This window comes from Ostrea edulis, chromosome 8 (genome assembly GCF_947568905.1).
Source record: "Ostrea edulis chromosome 8, xbOstEdul1.1, whole genome shotgun sequence".
Classification (NCBI taxonomy): Eukaryota; Metazoa; Mollusca; class Bivalvia; order Ostreida; family Ostreidae; genus Ostrea; species Ostrea edulis.
Window position 1 is genome coordinate 49,699,847 of NC_079171.1, and position 23,682 is coordinate 49,723,528.

The following is a 23,682-nucleotide window of genomic DNA, read 5'->3' on the forward strand; positions in this document are numbered from 1 at the left end:
AGATTATAATCATATCTTGTTTGATATATATTTATGTGATTTAGGATCAAGTGTCCAAAAACTGATAAAATAAGAAACCCTTTATATTATACAAGATATATGTTCTGGGTGATCTTGAGCTTTCTAAAAGGACCTTAAGAAACCCTGGTCCAAAAATCATTAACTCCTGAAGTATTGTTGAAATGAAGATTCTTTGTTCATATATAAAATGTATGTTCAGAGTAACCTCGACCTTTTTAAAATGATATTGAGTGACCTTTGTCTGAAAGACATTTGCCTGTAATCTATTTTATGATATATGATCCATACCTGTTCAAAAAGTGTTGATATAAGGTACTTTCCCCCTTATATCGTTACATCAAAAATATGTTCTGAGTAATCTTGACCTTTCCAAAGTGATTTTGGTCCAAAAGTCCCTGTCTCAAGGCAGTAGTTGTGATTTCCTGAACGATATGAGTTCGGATGGAAGGACAGACGGATATATAAGACAGCGACTGTATACTCTCACGAAGAGAATTCGAGAAGCATACAATATTTGGAAAAATGACATATTCACATTCAAGTTTGTTTTGTACTTGGGAAGAAATGTTCCTATACAGTATCGTATTGTAGTTAAAGGATCTATTTGGTTTCCTGTTCGTGGCAGTCTTTATTGTGATAGGAGTTGGGATTTACTACCACGCGAATCTCTGGCCGGATTATCAGGGCATGTGGGATGGTGACTGGACGAAGTGGAGAATTTGGCAAATTATTTACTACCCATATTTTCAACTCTACGGAGAGTTATTCAATGACTTTTTGGAAGGTAACATCATTATATTTTTAATGTGCACTTGTTTGAAGTGAATGTGATAACCCATAAGAACTTCTCTTTTTTTAAACGTATTATTGTTATTGATATTTAACAATCAATCCAGCACATAATTATGAAATTAATTTTCAACGCTTTGAAATCATTTGCTTTTGCGGTGTCTTGTTTTCATGGTTTGTGAACACCAGTCTTGAATTTTAATGTTAAGTTAGTGGAGGCTTAATTTCGCGGTTGAGGTAATATCACTCTTTATTGGATTTAAATCAACGAAAATCAGACTTCCACGAAAATTTATAATTCCATGTTGATCAACTTTGATGAGAAATTGATCATAGGTAGACCATTGTTATCAGAATTGTTTTCTTCATATTTCAATCTGAGAAACATTTTGAAAATTGTTTTAAATTATCATTTGACATTTCTAGGCAAAGACCTATCAGACTGTTCTCACAATACATCGGTGTGGCAGTTCGACTCTTCCATTGAACGTTGTCCTCAAGAAGACTGGACAGTGTTGGGCGTTTCAGCAATTTACATGTTGTTTTCTAATCTTCTGTTGGTCAATCTCGTTATTGCCATGTTCAGGTATATCATGTTTTGCATAAAAATATCAGCTGCTCGTGTCATCTGAAAGAGCCATGTGTTTAAGATGTTGTCATGCATTTAACGTATCTAAAATATGCACACTGGCAATCATTACCATTAGCATCTCAACTTGCGTTTTGGTGGGATAAGCATTGATTGTGTTTTTGGAATATAGGTTTAACATTAGCTAGATAATGATAAAAATTATTTTACCTTATCATATCTACATAAAACACATTTGTCATACTTAAACTGTTAAAAACTAGGATGAACTGAATGATTAGGGTGCTTAATTTGCAATCAATTCTCAATTATTGTGCCGAGTCAAACCTATAAATCGTACCACATTAGATACCGTTTACTAGCTAGGCGTCCGTCATTAGAAGTGGAAGTCATGGGTCAGGTGGATACGACTGTCACTGTAAGAGTGGGTACGATTGAAAGCTCTCACAAAAACGACTTTTGGCTATGTGCCAAGAGTTAACATTTTTGAATTTCACTTCCAGATAGTGGTATCTTTAAATGAGAGCAAAGTCCACGGATGGAGTGTAAAACAACAAACAACTACAAACATTGTGACTTATTTTATTTACCCAATAACCCGATATGTACGATTTTTAAATGCTTTTGCAGCTACACATTTGAAAGGGTTCAAGAAAACTCCGAGAAATTGTGGAGATTTGAGAGGTATACCGTCATCAATGATTATGAATGGAGGATCCCATCTCCTATCAACCTTTTATTCCTTCCTTATCGTTTCTTTTGCTGCCCAGGCAGGGAAGGATGCTGCCTCGACAAATGTGAAAGTAAGTATGAATTGTCATCTACACATATGCATCAGCAAACGTTGAACATGGATAATATTGTAAACTGTTAAGTTGGAATGCAGTTGGCTTCAATTTAACTTCTGTAATCCTACATATATTACGATTCATATATTTATCTACATTCATATTTCGATTCTATATGTCCCATTGAACAAGAAATCCACATGTGTACTATATTTGAATGTTCAATTGGAGAAATATGAGAAAATGAAGATAACAGTAATTAATCTCATAATTTTATGAATAATAGGGCAAACATTGACTCCTATGTATACCAGAGGTTGGTTCAGGTGCTTAAGGAGAGTAAGCATCCCTATGAACCGGTCACACCTACCATGAAGCTTACATCTTCAGACAAATCCGTAGTCAAAATCAGTACTTAATCATCGGATTACTTAACCCTAGGTCAAATTTTATTTTAACAAGCAATTAATTAACCAGAGGATATATATTTGATCAGTGATTAGCTAACCAATGGTCAGTTTAAACCAATATTTCGATCAGCCTAGTTTTTAAAGTTTTAATTTACATGACGAATCTGAATTATATCCTATCATTGCATGTGCATGTAGGTTCACATGCATCGAGAAGCGAGCCATATAGAAATGAGTAGGCCCAGTGAATATGGAAACATCGATCTTAGCCGGACCAGTCGGGGAAAGACAACTGATATGGCTTGACTGTTTATGTTTAGTCATAAAAATATAACTGATGCAGAGATCGGTATGATTTGTGGAGACTGCTTTGAACTACAAAAATTATAACCTCTGATCTTTCGACACCTGCTGTGGGAACCCGGGGTAGAATAGGTCTTCAGTACCCTTTGCGTGTCTTAGGAGACGACTAAATGGGGAGGTCCTTTGCTTGATACCCCGGAAACCGAGGATCCGTTTCACAGCAAGTGTGTCACGATAAAGATCCCTCCCTACTTAAAAGCCTTAAGCACTGAACATACGCCTAAAATCTGCTGCCATTAACCGTCAATTGTAACGTCGCCATATCAGGGAAATATTCTCGGAAGGGATATGCAAACAATATACAATCAATCTTTCGACATCAGAAAATAGCAACTGCTCAACCGAGTTTCCAGTTGAACGCTGCATAGTGATCTATTATAGAAGATAAAAGGACACTAACACATGCCTGTTGAATAAGAATATTAATTATATATTGTTTAACGTCTCTCTCGAGATTTCTTAACTCATATGGAGACGTTACCAAGACCGGTAAAGGCCTTCAACTTTAGGCCTATGCTTGGCGCCTTAGCGTGCCACACCTACTGTGACACGGGACATCCGTTTTTAAGGTCATCTCCGAGGACCCGTGATATTCACACTTGATTCAGAGCGTTCTGGCGAGGGAACTGTCATTACCTGTTTTAACGACTTAGGTCTGTCGCGGCCGGGATTCGAACCCCGGTCTTCCGCATGCGGGGCGAACATTCTAATCTCTGGATCATCGCGGCGTTTGAATGGGAAGAAGATTTTCAATTACATTATGTAATCATTATTATATTGCAGAATACCCCCATATTTTAAACATCTTTATTTCATTGGTAAACTGAATTAGGGGATGTTTACTCATCCTAGTCATTCCGAGTAATTAAAATATGTAATGAACTAAACAAACATATGTAAATTTTACTGAAACACTGATGCCCCCGGATTACAACAAAGTGAATCTGTAAGACATTAAAGTTTTCTGAAAATTTCCAAAAATTAGGTCAATGGTCAATGACAAAAAGCCAACAAATCTACAGTCGTTGGAAAGGTCTTCTCACAAGTAATACCCATGCTTATTATTAAAGCAGTGCCTCTTAAGATTTAAAAATGTAGAGTTCACCAGGTTACATATTTTGATGTCACTTGAAAGGTCTTCCCACAAGAAATACACACACCAAATGTGAAAGGTCTACCTCTAATGGTGTAAAATATGAAGGTAAAGCTTTTTGCTACAGACAGACGGAGATGCCAAAAATGCATGTTCCCAATCTCATCAATGTTTGATGTGTATGGACACAAAATATACCCTAAAACCTTCTATTTTCTCTTTAAAATTCTTATGATCCTATGATTTGATAGAAAAAAAAATTCAAAGCAATTCTCTTTTTGTATTTCTTATCTGTAACTCAGTGCATTAAAGTATATATTTATCAAAAAGTAAATATAATGGACGTGACCAATCTCAAAATCCTATAAAAACCACTAAACTAAGAATAAGGCAAACATGGACCCCTGGAAACACCAGCATGACTAAGCACTCCCTGTCAACTGGTCACATCTGTCGTGAGCCATATATCTTGAGCAGGTGAATGGATTTATCCGTAGTGGGGGGTTTTTTTTTGTTGGTACAAAACGCATTAACAATGTCTATAAAATACGGCATTCTTATAGGAGTTATGATATTGATCAATGGTCGTTGTCCTCACCTTCCATGCATCATTTGATGTAATAAAAGGTTGTATTTCTACATTAGAATGTTGTAACTCTATCAAATTTGCAAATGTTAGCTTTAAACAAAAATATTAAAATCCGTGTAACATCAACTCATTTGTCATTAGCCTGTCTTGATTTAAAAACTGATCATATGCAGACTATTGAATCACATTCTAACTATAATAGATTCAAAAGTAAATAAATTGCCCAGTAAATATATAGCAAACAACAATTATTGACCAAAATTATAAATTATGGATGTCTATTTTTCAAATACCATACGTCATTAACTACGATGAAAAATATGATAATCTGTCATTCAGTACAATTAATCCAAAGCCAATTCAGTCAATTGGTCATCATTGTTCTTAAATAAGAATATGAGCATGTATCGAATTGTGAAAATGATATATCAGCTATCTCCAATAAACATTAGGGCTGTGCGGTGCACTGAAAATTTCGGTGCACCGCGATTCATACCATTCGATTCGATGCACCGATTACAAATTCCGGATTTCGGTTCGGTTCGGTTTAGATTTTACTTACACCAAAACAACAAATATGGCGTCCGAGTGATGTTGAAAACATGTGGTTTTTTATGCAACGGAGATTTAAATCACTACTGTGTTAAGAGTTAGCATTTTCACCACTCAGATACCAACAGAATATGGTCCGTAAGATCATTGCAGTTTATCTTTACATGACATATAGCATTCCTGTCAGTGGTGGAGTGAAATCAACATCGTAGGTAATGACACAGATTTGACAGTTAACATGAGAGAAGTAAATCAATATAGGAGAGATTTTCAAAGACTCAATTGATAGAATTGTTGAATTTTTGCATATCAATGAAAACAATATCATATACATTTTAGATTCACTATAGATTTGTTTAATAATCCAAAACTTATGTAGCACATTAATATAACAAATTTTGATAGACTGTCAGTGTTTTCTTTTTTCCATCAAAGTTATAAAATGCCATTATGAATAGATATGATGTTTACAAATGACAACATATAGTTATATAACTTGAATTAAATCAAATCAAATATGCTACTCATTAAAATTGTTAATTTTTGTGGTGTCATTAGATAAATTGGACCTAACATGAACCGAATCGAAAATAACCGAACCGTGCTGTTCTGAATCGAAACCGAACCGAATCGAGCTAACCCTGAATCGTCCCAGCCCTAATAAACATTACTTCATTTATAAATTGGTGTCATTCATCTGCAAACATGATTGTCACATGATGCATTTCTAACATTTATGTAGGACTTTAATAGACTCACAATTCTTAACTGACTTTTATTCAATATCTTTATAGAACGTTACTACCCAAAACAAGTACGAATTGAAAACAAGGAAAAAGAGGAAGCCCAAAAGTTTCGTAAAAACTTTCAAAGGATAACAGCATTCAGAATGAGTGATAAACTGTAGAGAGAAAGTAGATCATTGTACGACTGTAGACAGGAAATAGATCGTTGTACGACTGTAGACAGGAAGTAGATCGTTGTACGATTCCTTTCCTGCAATAACACAAGGACAAAATTAGTTTTGAAAATTGAAACGTTTGAATTTTGACATTTGAGAAAACATGTAATCAATGATGTATATTTTGAGTGTTTTAAGTTTCATCCCATTCAAGTGGCAATAGCTTTATGCATGAACCTTGTGTAAGCATACACGCATTGTCATCAATGTTATGTATGTGGAGCTTTAGATTAGTAAATGATTTGCAAATTGTTTGAAGTTTTGCACAGTTTGTTATAACAAAATGAATTTGTCTTGATTTTATTGCATATTGTTATCAAAATCCCCCACTTTATTTTTCATTTCATGATTTCCAATGTATAATGAAACAAGCCTCGAAATTTAAACAGATAGGTATGAATAATATACGTACGTAATGGAAGTTACATATATTCTTTTCGATATAAATTCGAAGCTGCTATTTGAAGCACATTCACACGCACATGCAAACATATCCCCTCTTGCAATGAATTGCGAGGGGATGAAAATTCTACAAACGAATTGTGGACTTACGGATGTTATATTTATAGATGCACTGATTTATTCAATGGTTTAGGGCATAATATTGTATTGCATAGTAATAGAAATAAAAATGATATTTAAAGATACACGGATTTATTCAATGATTTCGAATATAATTTGGTATGGAACAGCTATACAAATAAACTGTAATTACCAAGACATGTAACGTACGCTTCTAGTGTCGGGAACTTGGCGAAGGAAGACTCAAGTATATTTGAATGTCTGAGGTCTGGCGATAGCATGGAGTAGATGATTGAATGTAAAGGTGAAGATAACGAACAAGGATCAATTTCATAATAACTCCTTTAAAGAATACAAATAATAGTAGGGAAGCCATGCACCCCTGGATATACCAGAGGCTGGATCAAGTACTAAGGAGACATTTGGTTTAAACATTGACTTTATGCAGAACACGGTTTTGCATATCGAAACAGCTGATAAACATAAACATCATCTGCAAGTAATAATAAGATATTGCTACATGAATACGGGAAGTTCACGATGGAGAGGTTGAGGTCATCATACTTGTCATAAAGTCGAGCTGTTACATGTAGCTTGCTGTTAATGCCTATGTTCAATAAAATTCCCCAAAAAGAAGCAGATGTTGAAGACTTTGTAGTTTGAAAGGTGAAGATGACGAACAGTGATCAATCCCATAACTCCAATAAGCATTACAAAATGGAGAGTTGGGCAAACACAGATCCCTGGATATACCAGATATGTTGATTGATTGATTGATTAATTGATGTTTTCCGCCACACTCAACATTTTTTAGCTATCTGGTGGCGCGCAGTTTATATTGGTGGAAAAGATAACCCAGATACAATGTACCTGGGAAGAGACCACCGGCCTTCCGAAAGTAAACTGGGAAACTTTCTCATTTACCGGCGCGAGCAAGATTCGAACCCGCGCCGACAGAGGTGAGAGGCTGTGTTATTTTGAACGTTATGCTCTAACCACTCGGCCACGGAGGCCCCCTACCAGAGCTGTATGATATATCGAGTTCATAGGGATATATCGCATAGACATATAAAATGATGAAGTATGAAGCAGATGTGGAAGACTATGTAATATCTCTTATTTCCAGGACCACCCTCTTATCTCTAAACAACTGCGACTGCTTTCTTACGACTGCGACATTTCAAAATGAATAAGGAATTTGAATTTTGAAAGTCACGTGCATCTCCAAACTATGTATATGTGATGGTCTTACTGTCTTAGTTTTAACAGTCTTTGAGTTTAAATAGTTGGTAAAATGTATTCACACACATTATCACATCATCGCTGACCTGGAATCTGCATTTAATCATGTTAAATTATCGAATGAGTCCTTAAATCTGTCAAATTGTTGAATCATGATTACGTCTTGACTGAAAAGAGAAGTATATCATGTTATTTGTTTTTCAATTCTAATTTTAATTATTCATTTCAAAAGTTAATTCTAATTTTCCATACCTCTTAAAAATGTTAACATGAAATGTATTTTCCGTTGAAATGGAAATATAACATCATTCCTCAAGAAAAATGGTTTCTGCACCTTGAATTATTTCTTGGTGTTCGTACTCGTCGGTACGGTACCACTTCCAGTAGAAAACGACCATATATTCTGTTCATGAATTTTCTGCATAATATGAATAAAGTTCGCGTCAACAACCTAAATCTAGCTTTACCCTATAAACTAAATCTTTCTGCGCAATGATATGAAAGTTGAAGATAACGAACAGTGATCAATCTCATAACTCCTACAAGCAATACAAAATAGATAGTTGGGCAAGCATCGACCCCTGGACACACCAAAAGTGGGATCAGGTGCCAAGGAGGAGTAAACATCCCCTGTTGACCGGTCACACCCGCCATGAGCCCTATATCCCGATCAGGTAAACGGAGTTATCCGCAGTTAAAATCAGTGTGCCAAGAACGACTTAACAATCGATATAAAACACGTCAGACAGCACTTGACCCAATGATAGGTTGCATTGACGAACTAGATCGTTATGAAATAGAATTTGCGAAATGCTGACTTCAATCGAGACTGTTGAAACCCCTGTACCATCATCTTGTTTGTCAGTAGCTTACCTCGATTTAAAAACTGACCATACCAAAACTATGGATCTTCAAAAAAAAAAAAAAAACTTGAAGACAATCCTCAGTAGCCAGAAAAAGAGCACATAAAGAATCTAAGGTGAATTTATCTGAATGTAATACATTAAGGAAACATGTGAATTATTCTGGTGCTGGAGAATATCTTGGTGGTAGATTGAGTGAATATATAATTGATTAGCAAACATTACATCTGATAGCAGGATTTTGCTAATTATAACATATTGTACAATTGAAATTAGTCAAATGCCTATTCAGTCAAAAATACTTTATCAACAAAAGTTTGACACAGTTCAAGAGACTAATGTAAATGAAGAAGTTAAACATTTATTGAAAATGAAGGTTATCAGAGAAATTAAACGTGATGATGGTGAAATTATTTCAACAATTTTAACTGAACCCGTAAAAATTCTTTTGAACAAAGGCTGATTATGACTTTAAAAGAGTTGAAGAAATCTATTATTTACCATCATTTTGAAATAAAAGCATTTGAGGCAGCATTAAAATTGATAAGGCCTAATTTTTGATGGCATCAATTCATTTATGACATGCTTATCATTCTGTAAAAATTAAAGAAAGGATAGAAAATATTTATGGTTTCTTTGGAAAGGAAAGGTGTATGAATACAGCAATGGGCATTTCTTGTGCACTACGAACATTTACAAAATTATAAAACCTGTTTTTTCGACTTTGCATCAAATTTGGTTTCATAGTACTGCATATATTGATGATTTGCTTTTGGTTAATGATTCTAAAGAAGAATGGACTGCAAATGTAAAGGATACAGTATCTTTAATGGAAAAACCAGGGTTTATTTTTAATAGCAAAAAATCAGTGTTTGAACCTAGTCATGTCATTGTGTTTCTTGGAAATATCATTGACACTATTAATATGACAGTAACCCCACCATTACAGAAGACAATTTAAGAAAAGAACACTGTCACAAAACTAAGGAGCGAGAATTCATATCGGTTAGATGTTTAACTAGTTTGATTGGATCACTTGTGTCATCAATTGATTTGGAACCGTTACAACATAAAGTGTGAGAAAAAGAAAGAAAAAATGATAAGGCTTTGAAGATGCATAAAGGAAGTGATGACAGTAAAATAAAAGTAAAAAAGGAAACAAGAGAAGAGTTATATTGATGAATTTTAAATATCATGTCACAAAAGAGAATCATCATTTGGGGTAGTTCTGATATGTCTATCACAACAGATGCATCTACCGAAGGTTGGCGAGCAGTCACAAATGATGAAAATATTGGCGGTAGATGAACAAATGAAGAAAAGTTGCATCATATCAATTATTTAGAATTAAGGGCAATTTATATATCCATGTAACCATTTTGCAAATTATTGACAAACATGCATTTAAAAAATTGCTCTGATAATACATCAGGAATAGCGTATATAAACAACATGGGGGGGGGGGGGGGTATAAAATCAGAGGAAATTAATGATTTGAGTACACATATGGCAGTTTTGTTGTGACAGATATGTTTGGATTTCTGCTGTACATGTAGCTGGGAAAGAAAATGTGGCAGATATAGAATCAGTGTTTGATGAGAATATTGAATATATGTTAGATTTATAGGTTATAGACTTTGTATGGGAAAATATGACGACCGAGGTTTTTGGCGCGTAGACGGACCGAGCTTGCGAGGTCCGTTCGCGACAAAAAACGAGGTCGTCATATTTCCCATACAAAGTATATAACCTTTTTATTATATACTTTCAATTTCATTTAGAAACTAACAATAATTTTATTTTTAACAATAACTTTATCGGTTTAACTGAGTAAAAGATGAAAAACACGAAATATTTGAAAATTAACGGCGTAGAAATTAGATTGTGATGTAATGTTTGCGGGCCGGAATGTTTGCGGGCCGGAATGTTTCCGGGCATATATCGTGTGATATATGCCCGCAAACTTTTAAAGAAAAAAGAAGAGATGAAATTGAAAGTATATAATAAAATAATATATTTCATTTTTAGTACGTAAATTTGGAGAACCAGAGATATATCTTTTTGCTTCTCGATTGAATATAAGGAGTTATATGTGTATGCATCATGGAAACCTGATACAAACGCAGTTTGTACTGATGCATTTAGTGTGTCATGGTCAAATGAATATTGTTATTTGTTTGCACTATTTTTTTATCAGTAGTTTTTACAAATAAGATGTTTGATTGAAGAGTTCAAAATTGATTTACGTCCCTATTACGAACGTAAGCGTCATAGACAGCTTAATAATAATATATACTAATCATTTCAAACACTCTCAGATCTAAATTATGTCTATCTTACGTGTATACATTTTGTATTATTACCTTACGACGGTGAATGTAACAAGGAATGGGTTGTCTTGGGTACACCTTATACCAGGAAGTTTATTTTCGCTTCACTGGGCTCAATGCACTTTAGCAATACACCAGTAGAAATTTAAAACGCTTACTATTTTTTTGAGACGTGAGATGTTCTGCGGATTATAAATGCATGCATTGTACGAGCACTTCCTATCGTTTCTACAATCAGTTCATGGCCACTCTGGGTACATTTTGCAGATTATATAACCATGATTGTCATTCTATATAGAAGATCAACAGATCAATGAATGCGATATTTGTTTCTTCATTTCAGACAACTTTCTCGCTACTCAATATTAAGGGCATTCTGTACTCCCCCAAAGATATTGTAAAAAACATTTTTAATGTTTTATTATTGTAAGAATACCATATCTACTACATCTTCAAATGAAACCTTTTTTACATTATTCGCAAACCTTTATTTGATCATTCAATAAAAAATATAACAACAAAAATTTTAAAATTTTCCAAAACTAAATCTGTCAAGAACTTCGTGGGGGGGGGGGGGGGGGGGGGGGGGGGTAGGCAAATATGATTTATGTCAACATTTACAAATATTTTTAAAAGATTACATAAGTTTTTTTGTGATATACTGCATCTGTAATTCCTCACGTATAACTAGGACTGTTGTTTTAGATTGATCATAATATATAATTTTGTGTTTAGAAGAACTATATTTCGATCTTAAAATTATGTTATCCTTACTTAATGCATTGAACATTTAACTTTAATTGTCTGGTTACACACCACATGTATATTGTGGCGGTGTTTGTTTACGGAAATGAATTTAAAAGTGTGTATTGACAAAATTTAAATAACATGGCATACATTTGCAACTGAAAACGCTTACAAATACTTGGATGCTTTAACACGGGATGTAATAGAGGAAACATTTTGTACGACAGGGTTTTCTTTTCATATTAAAATGTCTTAACTTTTTTTTCTCCTGTAGATAATTAATTTTGATATTGTAACATTTTCTCTTTTGATGTACTCATCTGATAAACACAGATAAATATCCTATGACTTGGTTTGATCAATGCACAATTTTTCTAATTTACCAAATATTTCATATCGTACGTTTTGATTTGTGGAAGTTCTGTAATAAAATCATGAAAAACAGTGGGAGACTACAGTTGAACTTTATAACTAATTGTCCTGCAATTCAAAAATATTACACAATAGGTAATGCAAGGTGAAGATAACGAACAGTAATATGAGACTCCGCGAATCACCCCAGTTTACAAAATCAAGTCGAGGTCGGGATCTTATCGAGTTCCAAACATTACCAAAAATATATACACGTGAGTAACACGTGTGAACATTCTGGCCCTGCCTCTTGCTTCTCAACTAGGGTGAAATTGCATAGGAACGAAATTGCAAATAGGTCGTTGTTGATTTACATCTCATTTGATAACTGTCTAGCCATGTAGAGACGCTATAAGCTTTAGTGAAATACCATAAATGTTGACTGTTACATGATGCTGAAGTTCGTAACAATGAGGTTTATTTTTCGTGCTAGACCTGAAGACGTCGCTAACCTAATGGTGAAGGTGCTCATTTCGCTAACGAAATAGCCAAAGTTCTATTGTCAATAGGTGAGCTGTGTCAAACGTAAGACGTTCATCATGAGAAGTGGTTGTTCCTTCGCCAAGGGTCTTTTTATATGACCTTTATGAAAAGAGAAAATGGTAATATGTGGCATTATGTGTTGGCACGACATCAAAACAACAAACATACAGAAAATAGACAATGGGCCAGTAACACATTACCTCCCCCTCTAGGGATTTTTCTACACTATGATTTGTGTGAAAGTGGGTGTAAAATTAATAGGTCAATGAAGGTTCTTTGACAAATTTATGTTTGGGTGTTTTCAAGATATGGCTATTTGAGTATATCAATGTTTTGCAAATTCATTATGACCGTTACTGTGTTTCATCCCACATTAAATACGACACATTGTAAACACAAACAATGGACTAGGGACTTCCCATAGAAGATATCGGTGAGGAATACATAAAAAAAGATTAAAAACAGTGTAATATGGAAAGTGATGTGTACTTCAAATGTCTAAAAATTTCAATTTTCATAGATACACTTTATTCATGTCTTACAAAAGTATACTACATGTACTTCCAAAGCAATATGTACCTATAAGCATGTTCAGTATTAATACACAGTACGATAAACGGTTCATTTCTAGATACTATAATCCATAGACCCTATCTTTATTTGTTATACACAATCTTGGATTAGTAAATTATATGAATTTCAGCACAAAAATCACTGTTGTCTTCTCACGATATATTCAGTGTATGAAAGCCCGTTAATGTATATAACCAACAAAAAGAAAGGAAAGGAGTTACTTTTGAGTATACATGCAAAAATGGGAGAAACGCTGATAAATAATGGCTTTACTATTGAGAATTGCACACATTGCAAAGAATGATTTAATTTATATGAATTGTATAGTTTAATGAATTATATTCTATAATTGTAAACGTGAATGAGTTTTCAATTTTCAGATAACTTTTAAAGATGTTACATAGAAAAAAGCACCTTTAAATCTCATGCTTGAAAAGTTGATCTGTTTCAAGCTCCTATCAACATGAAGAATATAGATGTATCATACATTATTGATAGAATGCAAAGAGTAATGACATAAAATCTTTCAATGAGCGCAGATTTAAAAAAAAATTAGAAAATAGAGTCCCAGGAATAATAAATACAGATAACTATTATTTAGTAGTTAGAAGTTTGAAATGGTACCTTACATGACCCCATATGGCTTTCTATCGCTGATTGTATCAATAAATCACAAATATGACTAAATATGAGTACAACCCGAGGATCGATTAATTAATTTTTTTATTGATATGTAGACGTCACCACTGCAGGTGAAGGGCTACAACATGTAGGCCTATGCTCGGCACTTATAGTCTTTGAGCGTGGAGGGATCTGTATCGTGTCAACATGCTGTGGCATGGGACCTCGGTTGTTGCGGTCTCATCCGAACGACCGCCTATTTGGTCGCATATTTGAACAAGATAAAAGTGAAGTTCTATATATTGATTTGGTTACTAAGAGGCGAGAGAGAGAGAGAGAGAGAGAGAGAGAGAGAGAGAGAGAGAGAGAGAGAGAGAGAGAGAGAGAGAGAGAGAGAGAAGACTTGTCATTTACTCTGACTCATTTGACAGTGATTACAAAACTTGAAACCTGAAATAAAAAACAGACAGAAAATTTGGTAGGAAAATCAAATTTTAGAAAATTCCAAAATACGAACTTATTGCATTATGCATATGTTGTCACTGAACAAGTAATTGAGTCTGCATTTGCGTTAACCCTTTCAGCAAAACAAGTCAAAGAATCGACTACGATAATTCGTCGTCTATGCCATCAAACATATGACTCGAAAGCACCACAACCAGCATAATCATCAGTCGTGATCGTCGAATAACCACGTGACAGCGTCAAGGAATCAATGTACTGGTAATAATGGACCAGGCTCATGGATATTCTTAAAACTGGATTGTTATGCCAAAAACACACACGTTTTATGGTATGACTCGTGGCGTCGGTGGCCGAGTGGTTAGGCCGTCAGACTCTCTACCGAAAGGTCGTGGGTTCGAATCCTGGCCGCGGCAGGGCTGACGGTGTGTCCTTGGGAAAGGCACTTTACATGAATTTCCTCACTCCACCCAAGTGTAAAAGGGGTACCTGGCTATAGACAGTGAAATATATTGTTAGAATGTTAGTGCTCTAGCGCTTGTAATGGCAGCTTGCACTGTATGCTTCCTAGGAGGCTGAGAAAGTTCTAGATTGATATAAGGTCTGCCGGGGTAATAATGTACATTGATAATTGTAAAGCGCTTTGAGCAGCATACGCTGGATATAAAACCAATTATTATTATTATTATTATGACCGTTGATACGAGCAAATACCCATAATATCTTGCAACACGACTTTATACCTATTCATTTTAAATGGAGGAAATATCTTAAGTGTACATGTATGTACATATATTACTATCTCACTAGTGGTCATCACAATACCTTACAGAAGGTAGAAATTGACTATTCATAATGACTTATGAGGATGAAAGATGGGGGAAGTAACCCATTTTGGAAAAACTATTAGTTCTGTATAAAATATTTTCATTCTATAAGGGGGCTTTACGTACAATATATTATATATGAAAGATGAAGATAACGAACAGTGATCAATCTCATAACTCCTATAAGCAATACAAAATATATAGTTTGGGCAAACACGGACCCCTGCACATACTAGAGGTGGGATCAGGTGCCCACATCTATGCAAGCTATCCATATTGCAGGTGCTTGTGGAAAATACATAACGCGGTCCATTGTCGATGTAAACAGTGCATTGTAACGTCATATTATATCTGATGTTGGTTTTCCATTTCTTTTTTTCCATTAAATACCAAAACGTACAAAGGTATGAGGAAGCTTGTCTGGATTTTAATAACGCTTTTGGTACTTTTCAAACTCATTATTTGCTTTATCTACATAGTTGTCCATGAAGTAAATCGTAAATACTGCGATATTTGTGTAGAAGCATTACGGGTACCACTAATAATTTTTCAGCTGATGAAGAGTAAACCAAGTGACTCCAATGTGTAATCACTGTAGCAAACTCACTTTAAAGCAAGGAAATAGCAATAGACTTTTAAATGAACATAACTGTCCTAAGTGAAGAAATATTTGATACAAAACACAGAAAATCTCACTTTATTTCGATACCCACTTCCGCCAACTCATTTATACATCAAAGAAGGGAGTTAACAAAATATACATGATGCATATCAAAAATATATTAATGATCTGAAAATAATTCGACCGAAAGCCACATTCAAATGAAAGAAATCTGCAAAGATATTAATGCAGCACGTGTTGAAACTGATTAAATAATTGTTTTACCCAAAATAGTGAGATCATAGGAATAATTTACTTACTGACTACTACGCCTATTTGGGACATTGTTTTGTGTGGCCGCAGCGCTAATCTATCACAATTTCGTAACTGTATGTACAAGATTTAATGGCATACGGCAAGGTCAAACCTATATTATTGATACAAATCAAAATTCAGGTCATCCATCGAAGCCATTTTTCACTACTGAATGTAGATAAACTTGGGTCGAGTCTCAAAGGTCGTGTATGGGAGTCTTGGGTTCACTGTTTAATTGTGAGTGTATGTCTTATTGTTTTATTCGGTATATTATCATTATCAAAACGTTAAATGTGAATTCTTCCCATTTTGTATCCCTCACAGAGCTGTGCCCTTGTATTTATACATGTACTACTTTTACGACCATAGGTGTGATGATTGAGACATGCGGATGTCTAAATAACTACAATATTTCTCTGAAAGTAATAAGTGATTGATTGTACTATATATATGAATTTGATATTGATATGGTATTTCTCACAATGACCAACAAAGAAGAAACGCTCTGTGTATTATGACAATAAAACCTGCAACTCGTTATTATATTCCTATAGTTAAAATTGTAAAAGGGCAAAAAAAATAATTAAACACGCAAATCAACAAACAGAAACAAATAAACGTCTATTAACTCCTAAGCGAAATCGTTATTGCATAATACATAAAACACGAAAATGCGTGCATGATTCAGTAATACACTAACAGCAAATGTCCAGTGTTCTTGCTCTAAATGGACTATAGAGATGGGATATTTAACTATGCTTAAAATGACACTTTTATCAAATCAAACTTCTGCTCTGCAAAGTCTGTTATATTCTCGAAAATATCTCCTATTTTATTTCATTATCACTTAACTTCTTAGATATTCTTTCGTGAAGTCTTCTACATGTAAGAAACATAGTTCGCTTTCAGTGTCTACATTTTGTTATATATCCTGAAAGCTATGATCTTCTGAAAATTAACCCTGTATACAGCGGCGTCCTTAGGAGTACCATTTTTCACGTGTCCCTCAGGAATACCATCTCCCACATGTCCCTCAGGAGTACCATCTCCCACGTGTCCCTCAGGAGTACCAACTCTCACGTGTCCCTCGGGAATACCAACTCTCACGTGTCCCTCAGGAGTACCATCTCCCAATTGTCCCTCAGGAGTACCATCTCCCACGTGTTCCTCTGGTTCTACTGTAGAAAAGAGACATTCTTGTAATATTCACTAATCATATATATATATATATATATATATATATATATATATATATATATATATATATAAGAAAGCACTAAAATGAACAACGACACGAACAACCAGATTGCCAAGTCTTCGGGAGGACCCGTCCCTTCTTCAGGACAAACAAAAAGAATTACATAATGTGGCCAATATCAACAGAAAATAATAACAACAATTCGTATAGATACAACTAGCATTACAACTACACTCATCTACAAACGTATTTACAACACAGACTACATTTTTTTGGTCTTTAGTCTCGCCAATCAATATTAAAAATGGAGCGAATTAGGACAGGCCTTATTCGTCCAAAGATGTGATCCAAAGTGATAACAAACTGTATTTGTGAAACACAAATGCCCCCGATAACTGCTAATTCCGAAAATGGCCAAGGTCACAAGGGCAAATAACTTGTTACCAGTAGAAAGATCTTGTCAAAAGAAATGCTCATGTACAATATTAAAGCTCTCATATCTACCATTTAGAAGTTATGACCAATGTAAAAAAAAAATAGGTCAAATGTCAAGGTCAAAAGGTTTAATACCAACGGAAAGGTCTTGTAACAAGGAATACTCATGTGAAGTATCAAAGCTCTATCTCTTACTGTTGAAAAGTTATTAGTAAGGTTAAAGTTTTCAAAACGTAGGTCAAACTACAAGGCGACGGGGTCAAAAAAGTTGCTTCCCACGGAAAGGTCTTGTCACAAGGAATACTCATGTTAAATATCAAAGCTCTATCACTTACTGTTCAAAAGTTATTAACAAGGTTATAGTTTCAGACAGAATGTCAGAATTACAGAATGACAAACAGGACAAAAACAATATCCCCCCCCCCCCCCCCGATCTTCGATCTCGGGGCATGAAAATAGACTTAATTAATTTCAAGTGGAACGAGTTAACTCAATTACATTAACAAATAGTAAAGCTAACTTGTACCCAGAGAGATTCTATTTTATCTATACATTAAGAATAAATAATTTATAAAAAATAAGAAGAAAAAAATATCATCAACAACAACAAAAACCAACCAAAAAAAAAAAAACCAACAACAAAAAACCAACACCCCCCTCCCTAAAAATAAATTATGTAAATGAATGAAGACTATAAAAATGAAATAAGAAATTAACACAATTTGAGAGAAATATGATATGAATAACAAGTTTGAATAAGTAAACAAAGTGAACCAACTCCAAACAAAAACAAAGAATAAGCAGCCTAGGAAATTGAATCAACATCAGACATTCCCGTACTGATCATGTCTAGGGTAGACATGCAAAAAACAAAGAATCACGAAAACTGATAAATGGGTTTTACATGTAAGCAATCGGTTATGAATGTCAAAGTAATTAAAGGGGGAACTGATTATAAATAGAATTGAAAAGAAAAAAAGGGGGTTCAAAAATGATCATAGTACCACAGTTAGGATATGATCAGACGAATAGGTCTAGATGAAGCTTAAAATCTAGTAAGGGTTTAGCCTTTATTTATCTTGGTGAAGTCAGTAGGTTTGTTGATACCTTGCGGTTCAAATGATTTCAACTTGTGCATTCAGAATTTTTCCTTCTGCTTTCTTTCGGTATCTAACCAACTTTGGTCATGATCAATAACCACTACTGGCAGGTCTTCCCATCGGTGGTTATTGCCATTGAAATGTGTTGCTGCTGGCACTTTTTTGTTTTGATGGAGGACCGGTGGTTGTTGACCCGTCTGCGAGGGTATGTTGTTTCTCCTATGCACTGCTACTGGCAGACATCTCAACTGATAAGATAGATTGGTTTTGCAGGAAAAGTTTCTCAATATTTTATAACTGCGACCTGTGACAGGACTGCTAAAACCCTCAGTGTCTGAGCTATATTTGCATAATTGACACCTGGGGTAAGGGCATGTTTTGAAATCTCCATTGGGTAAAGGGTTATCCGGTTTGGTCTTTACTATCATATCCTTCAGGTTTCTGGGGCGTCTGAAGGATACCATCGGTGGTTCCTTAAAACACCAGCCATTCATTTGTTGGCATGCAGAATGGGCAGGTGTTTTTTCTTCAGAATACCGTTGATGTTCTTGAGGGCGGGATGATACGTAGTGACCAATGGAACCCTGTCATTCTGAGGTTTTTCTTTATATTGGAGAAAGGACTCTCGGTCCTGTAATGACATATCATCAATCGCGGACTGTGCCTTGCAAGGATCATATCCTCTCTTAGTGAGATGAGTTTTGAGCATTGTTCCTTATTCTTGGAAAATAGTAGGAGCAGAGCAGATGCAGCGGATTCGCGTAGCTAAACCCTTAGGCACACCTTTGAAAGTGTGGGGTGGATGACAACTAGATGGCATAATGTACAAATGAGAGTCAGTGGGTTTAGTGTGAATATTAAACTCAATTTCCCCGTTTTTAATCGCTGGGCGCGCATGCGCCAGCGATTATTAGGAGGTAGTCAAAAGTCTTCCAATCAACGACACCTATCGGCAAATTTATAAAGTATTCAGAACAAATAGTGTAAGGAACAATAACTCTGAGCAGACATTGAAAATGCCCTTCTCATGCCCTTCTGTTAAAATACCGACGCAGTATCTTTCTTTAAAGTACTTAGAATATTCTTGTGCTGCAATAGTAAGCAAGTGTTTTGTGACATGATTTGAAACGCTTAGCGTAGAATATAAAATTTGCATGGGTTCGTTTGGAAGTTTGTAAACAATTATCGGGTGTTGCTAAAACGTGGAATGGAAATTGGAACGGAACGTAAACTACTGTATGCATAGTTGATATTAATCAAAAGGCTTATTGTATAATTACGAACAAGGACAGCAGAAATTAAACGTTTACCAGTTATTGCTAATTTTAAAAATCTGAACCGCGTTTACACGGAAATTTTAATGCGTATTCGTGTGGACGCGGCATAAACTTAATCAATTTATGGTGCAGAATATTTTAAAAAGAAATGTTTTTACCGCTTGTAAAGAAATTCCTGAAATTTTGATTTTGATGAAATTAATGTATTTGCCCGATCTAAAAGAAAAAATCTTAGCTGCATATATTATTTTAAATCCCCATTAATATTGCGTACAAAAAATTATTGGTTGCCTTTATAAGAATTTAATTAACGGTTTCCAATAGTCTTGCAATTCAGCGTTGACAGAGGTACATGTATTAGTGAGCAGCTAGATACATAATGAGTTTTTCACCCCACCCACCCTCCTTGAAATGGAAAAGAACAATAGTAAGAAACGGAAAAAAATCTAACCGATCCATGTACGAACTACTGAAATTTGTTAATACTAGTAACTGAGTGTTGTGAGTAATTTGAAAATTTTGTTCAAATGAATATACGCACTGGTCACTGCGTCATATATCGTTATATTTTTTTCAAATATTAAAATGTTAGATGTTAAATTGGGAAAAAATTTCTTTAAAAATATAAAAGCATGTAGAACGCACACAATATTTCAAATTTGTCTTTTAAGAAATCAAGACTTCGCTGCATTTGTCATTTCTATTCATCCATTTTGACTAGATTGATATCACCTTTGTATGATCGGGAAATTGTATGAGGACAGAAAAGATAAGCCTCCTTTTGCCCCTTGACGGCAGTGTCTTTTTGAAACGTGTCGGCTGTTCTTTGAAACGAGGACAGTTCGAGGTTTAACTACCCAGACTTCCATTTTTTCCTGAAGACAGATTGAAGCATGATGTGGTGATAACTGTGATTAAGTATTATCTTATGTACGTGCTAGATATTCCTCATTAAAACGTAGAATTGCTGGCTAGTGCATTTTTTGTAATTTATTTCTTAATACAGTAGTATTTGATGCTGACAATGCTTTTTTGTTTGTAAAATTTCGAATTATATACAATGCGCTAATTGCTGAATGTATGGGAGGTATGCACTCTCTATTATCAGTGTTGTGGCACAGGAATATATTTTAATACATTTTGTAGAATAATATCATATTTTCATTAATATAAATCATTCCGTGGGGATCCGGGTTAGAATAGGCCCTCAGTACCCCCTTGCTTGTTGTAAGAGGTGTCTAAATGCGATGGTCCTTCGGATGAGACCGCAAAAACCGATGTCCCGTGTCACAGCAGATGCGGCACGATAAAGACCCCTCCCTGCTCAATGGCCATAAGCGCCGAACATAGGCCTAAACTTTGCAGCCCTTCACCGGCAGTGGTGACGTCTCCATATGAATGAAATATTCTAGAGAGGAACGTAAAATAATATTCAATCAATCAATCATTAATATAAATCAATGTACATTGATATTCATTGATGCATGTATAAAGACACAATCTACCTGTTATATTTCGTTTAGAAAACTATATGATTTGTATATTTTGAAAATCTCGATCCGTTTTTTTGTTCTGTTTCGTTTTCCGCTCCGCGTTTTGTTTTGTTTTTTTCGGACCGAATATCCTACCTGTGATTAGTATGAAACAGACTACTGTAGACATATTAACAATATCAACTTTTGACTGTGCATGAAATGATTCTACCGCTGTTGATATATCAAATTATCATACATCATACATGTATTCATTGTATTGATAAGAAAGTGAAAACAGTGATGAGGCCTGTGGACGTTGTTGTATATTAAACATTCGTTCAAAATGTGTTCTGGTTTAGAAATTTTACTGATGTTATATCATAATATTAAGCAAACATATTTAAACCCTAATTTTTAATGTAGAGATAACGTTATACAATTATCCCACAAAACCAATATCAAATTTGGATATTTTTCTTTCTTCTGGTAAATTGAGAAGAATGAAGTTTTATATGAAAATTAAAGAAAATCACAATATTGTTTTGGAATCATTTGAAAAATATTCAAAATTATGTAGATCTAAGCCTAATTTTCTTTCGTTTATTATCAAGTATTCCATTTTAATCCTTGCCCAGAGTGTTATTGGCCCCTGGATTGGACACATCTATAGCACAGTAATCACAAAATCATTACATGTGTCAATTATTATTAGAGAAAATAATAATATATAGAACATTATTATGTATAATTAGAAACAGGGAAAAGTATTGGCTGTGATAATATTGTTAAATCTAGAAATTTTATTTCAATATTTTACATAAGCAAACAGAAAAAAAACATAGCTCAAGGTATTTTAATTGTACATAAAAGAGTTCATCGTTTACCCTGCGCTACGCTACTCAAGGCAGGGTACCTCAAATAATGGGTTTCTAGGTCATATAAAAGAGTTATTGTTAAATTTATCAAATGATTTAGAATTGTTTTCGAATTATTTGAGAACATTCTTGAGATTGTCGAGAAATACAATTACATTTGATCGAGATGAATTGATGAGACATAATTCTAACATTGGATCAGAGGAATGAACATTCATTTGGGTTAATGGTTTTTAATGTTTCTGTGAGTGGTATTGTGTGGTAACATTGTGTTGAGGAAAAGCCAGATATTTTCTTAGATGTCTTTTAATAAAAAAGGTGCACTTTTCACATATCAAAACGAGTTTGTAATTTATTCCAGCAAACGTTTTATGCATAAAATGTATATCACAGCAAAATGCGACAGTCCCATTACGTTATAAATAATTTTTACAATAAGGATCGAACTAAATCGAACAACAATATGAATTACTATAAAATATTTTCATTTTTCCATTTTATGAAAAATATTTCATAAGGAAATCCCCATCTTAAATACTAGTATAGCATGCATTTATAATTGTTTAGAAAAGTGTTCCAAACTTCCAACATTCTATCCTTTCCTTTATGTAGCAATTGCAGCAAATTATTGAACATTTTGTTTTGGTATGTTAATAGTACTATCATAACTTGTATATCCATACAGCATCATTACAAGCCAAGCCTAGCGATTCTCAGTACTTTCAGTACTTTGATTAAATGTGGCTGTGGTATCCAAAACGTGTTATTTGAGGTGAAAATTTCCACAATAAACTTGATGGAATTATGGAAAGAGTTTGTCATCTCGATAAAATCGGCCAGGCTTTCACGACCGTCAACCCACCTCTTTTCAATGTTATCTATAAATCGAAGCCAACTAAGGGCTTTAACTGGTGAATGATGTAGAAGTCTACGTTCCAGTTTCCCCATCAAGATGTTGGCATACGATGGTTCTATTTTTGTTCCCATAGTTGTGCCACTTATTTGCAGGTAGTGTTCACCATTGAACATATTGAACTTGAGGACATGTTCAAGAAGCTGAATGAGTGATTCGGTTGAAGGATATTTATTTACCCCATTGCTCCAAACCTCTCTACACGCCTTGATACCCTCGTCATGTGGAATGTTAGTGTAAAATGAAGTAACATCCAT

The 23,682-nt window shown here is 34.6% G+C and overlaps 1 protein-coding gene across 2 annotated transcripts in view; it reads left to right on the top strand.

Annotated features, from left to right (window-relative positions):
* The window catches only part of LOC125661869 (transient receptor potential cation channel subfamily M member 2-like), a 52,046-nt gene extending 45,244 nt beyond the window's left edge, over positions 1–6,802 (top strand). For both annotated transcript variants that reach the window (XM_056146370.1, XM_056146371.1), the window contains 4 exons: positions 613–805; positions 1,237–1,396; positions 2,030–2,202; positions 5,989–6,802. In XM_056146370.1, the coding sequence (XP_056002345.1) occupies positions 613–805; positions 1,237–1,396; positions 2,030–2,202; positions 5,989–6,101 (639 nt within the window). In that variant the 3' untranslated portion in view covers positions 6,102–6,802. The remainder of the gene's footprint in view (positions 1–612; positions 806–1,236; positions 1,397–2,029; positions 2,203–5,988) is intronic.
* The last annotated feature ends 16,880 nt before the right edge of the window (positions 6,803–23,682 follow it).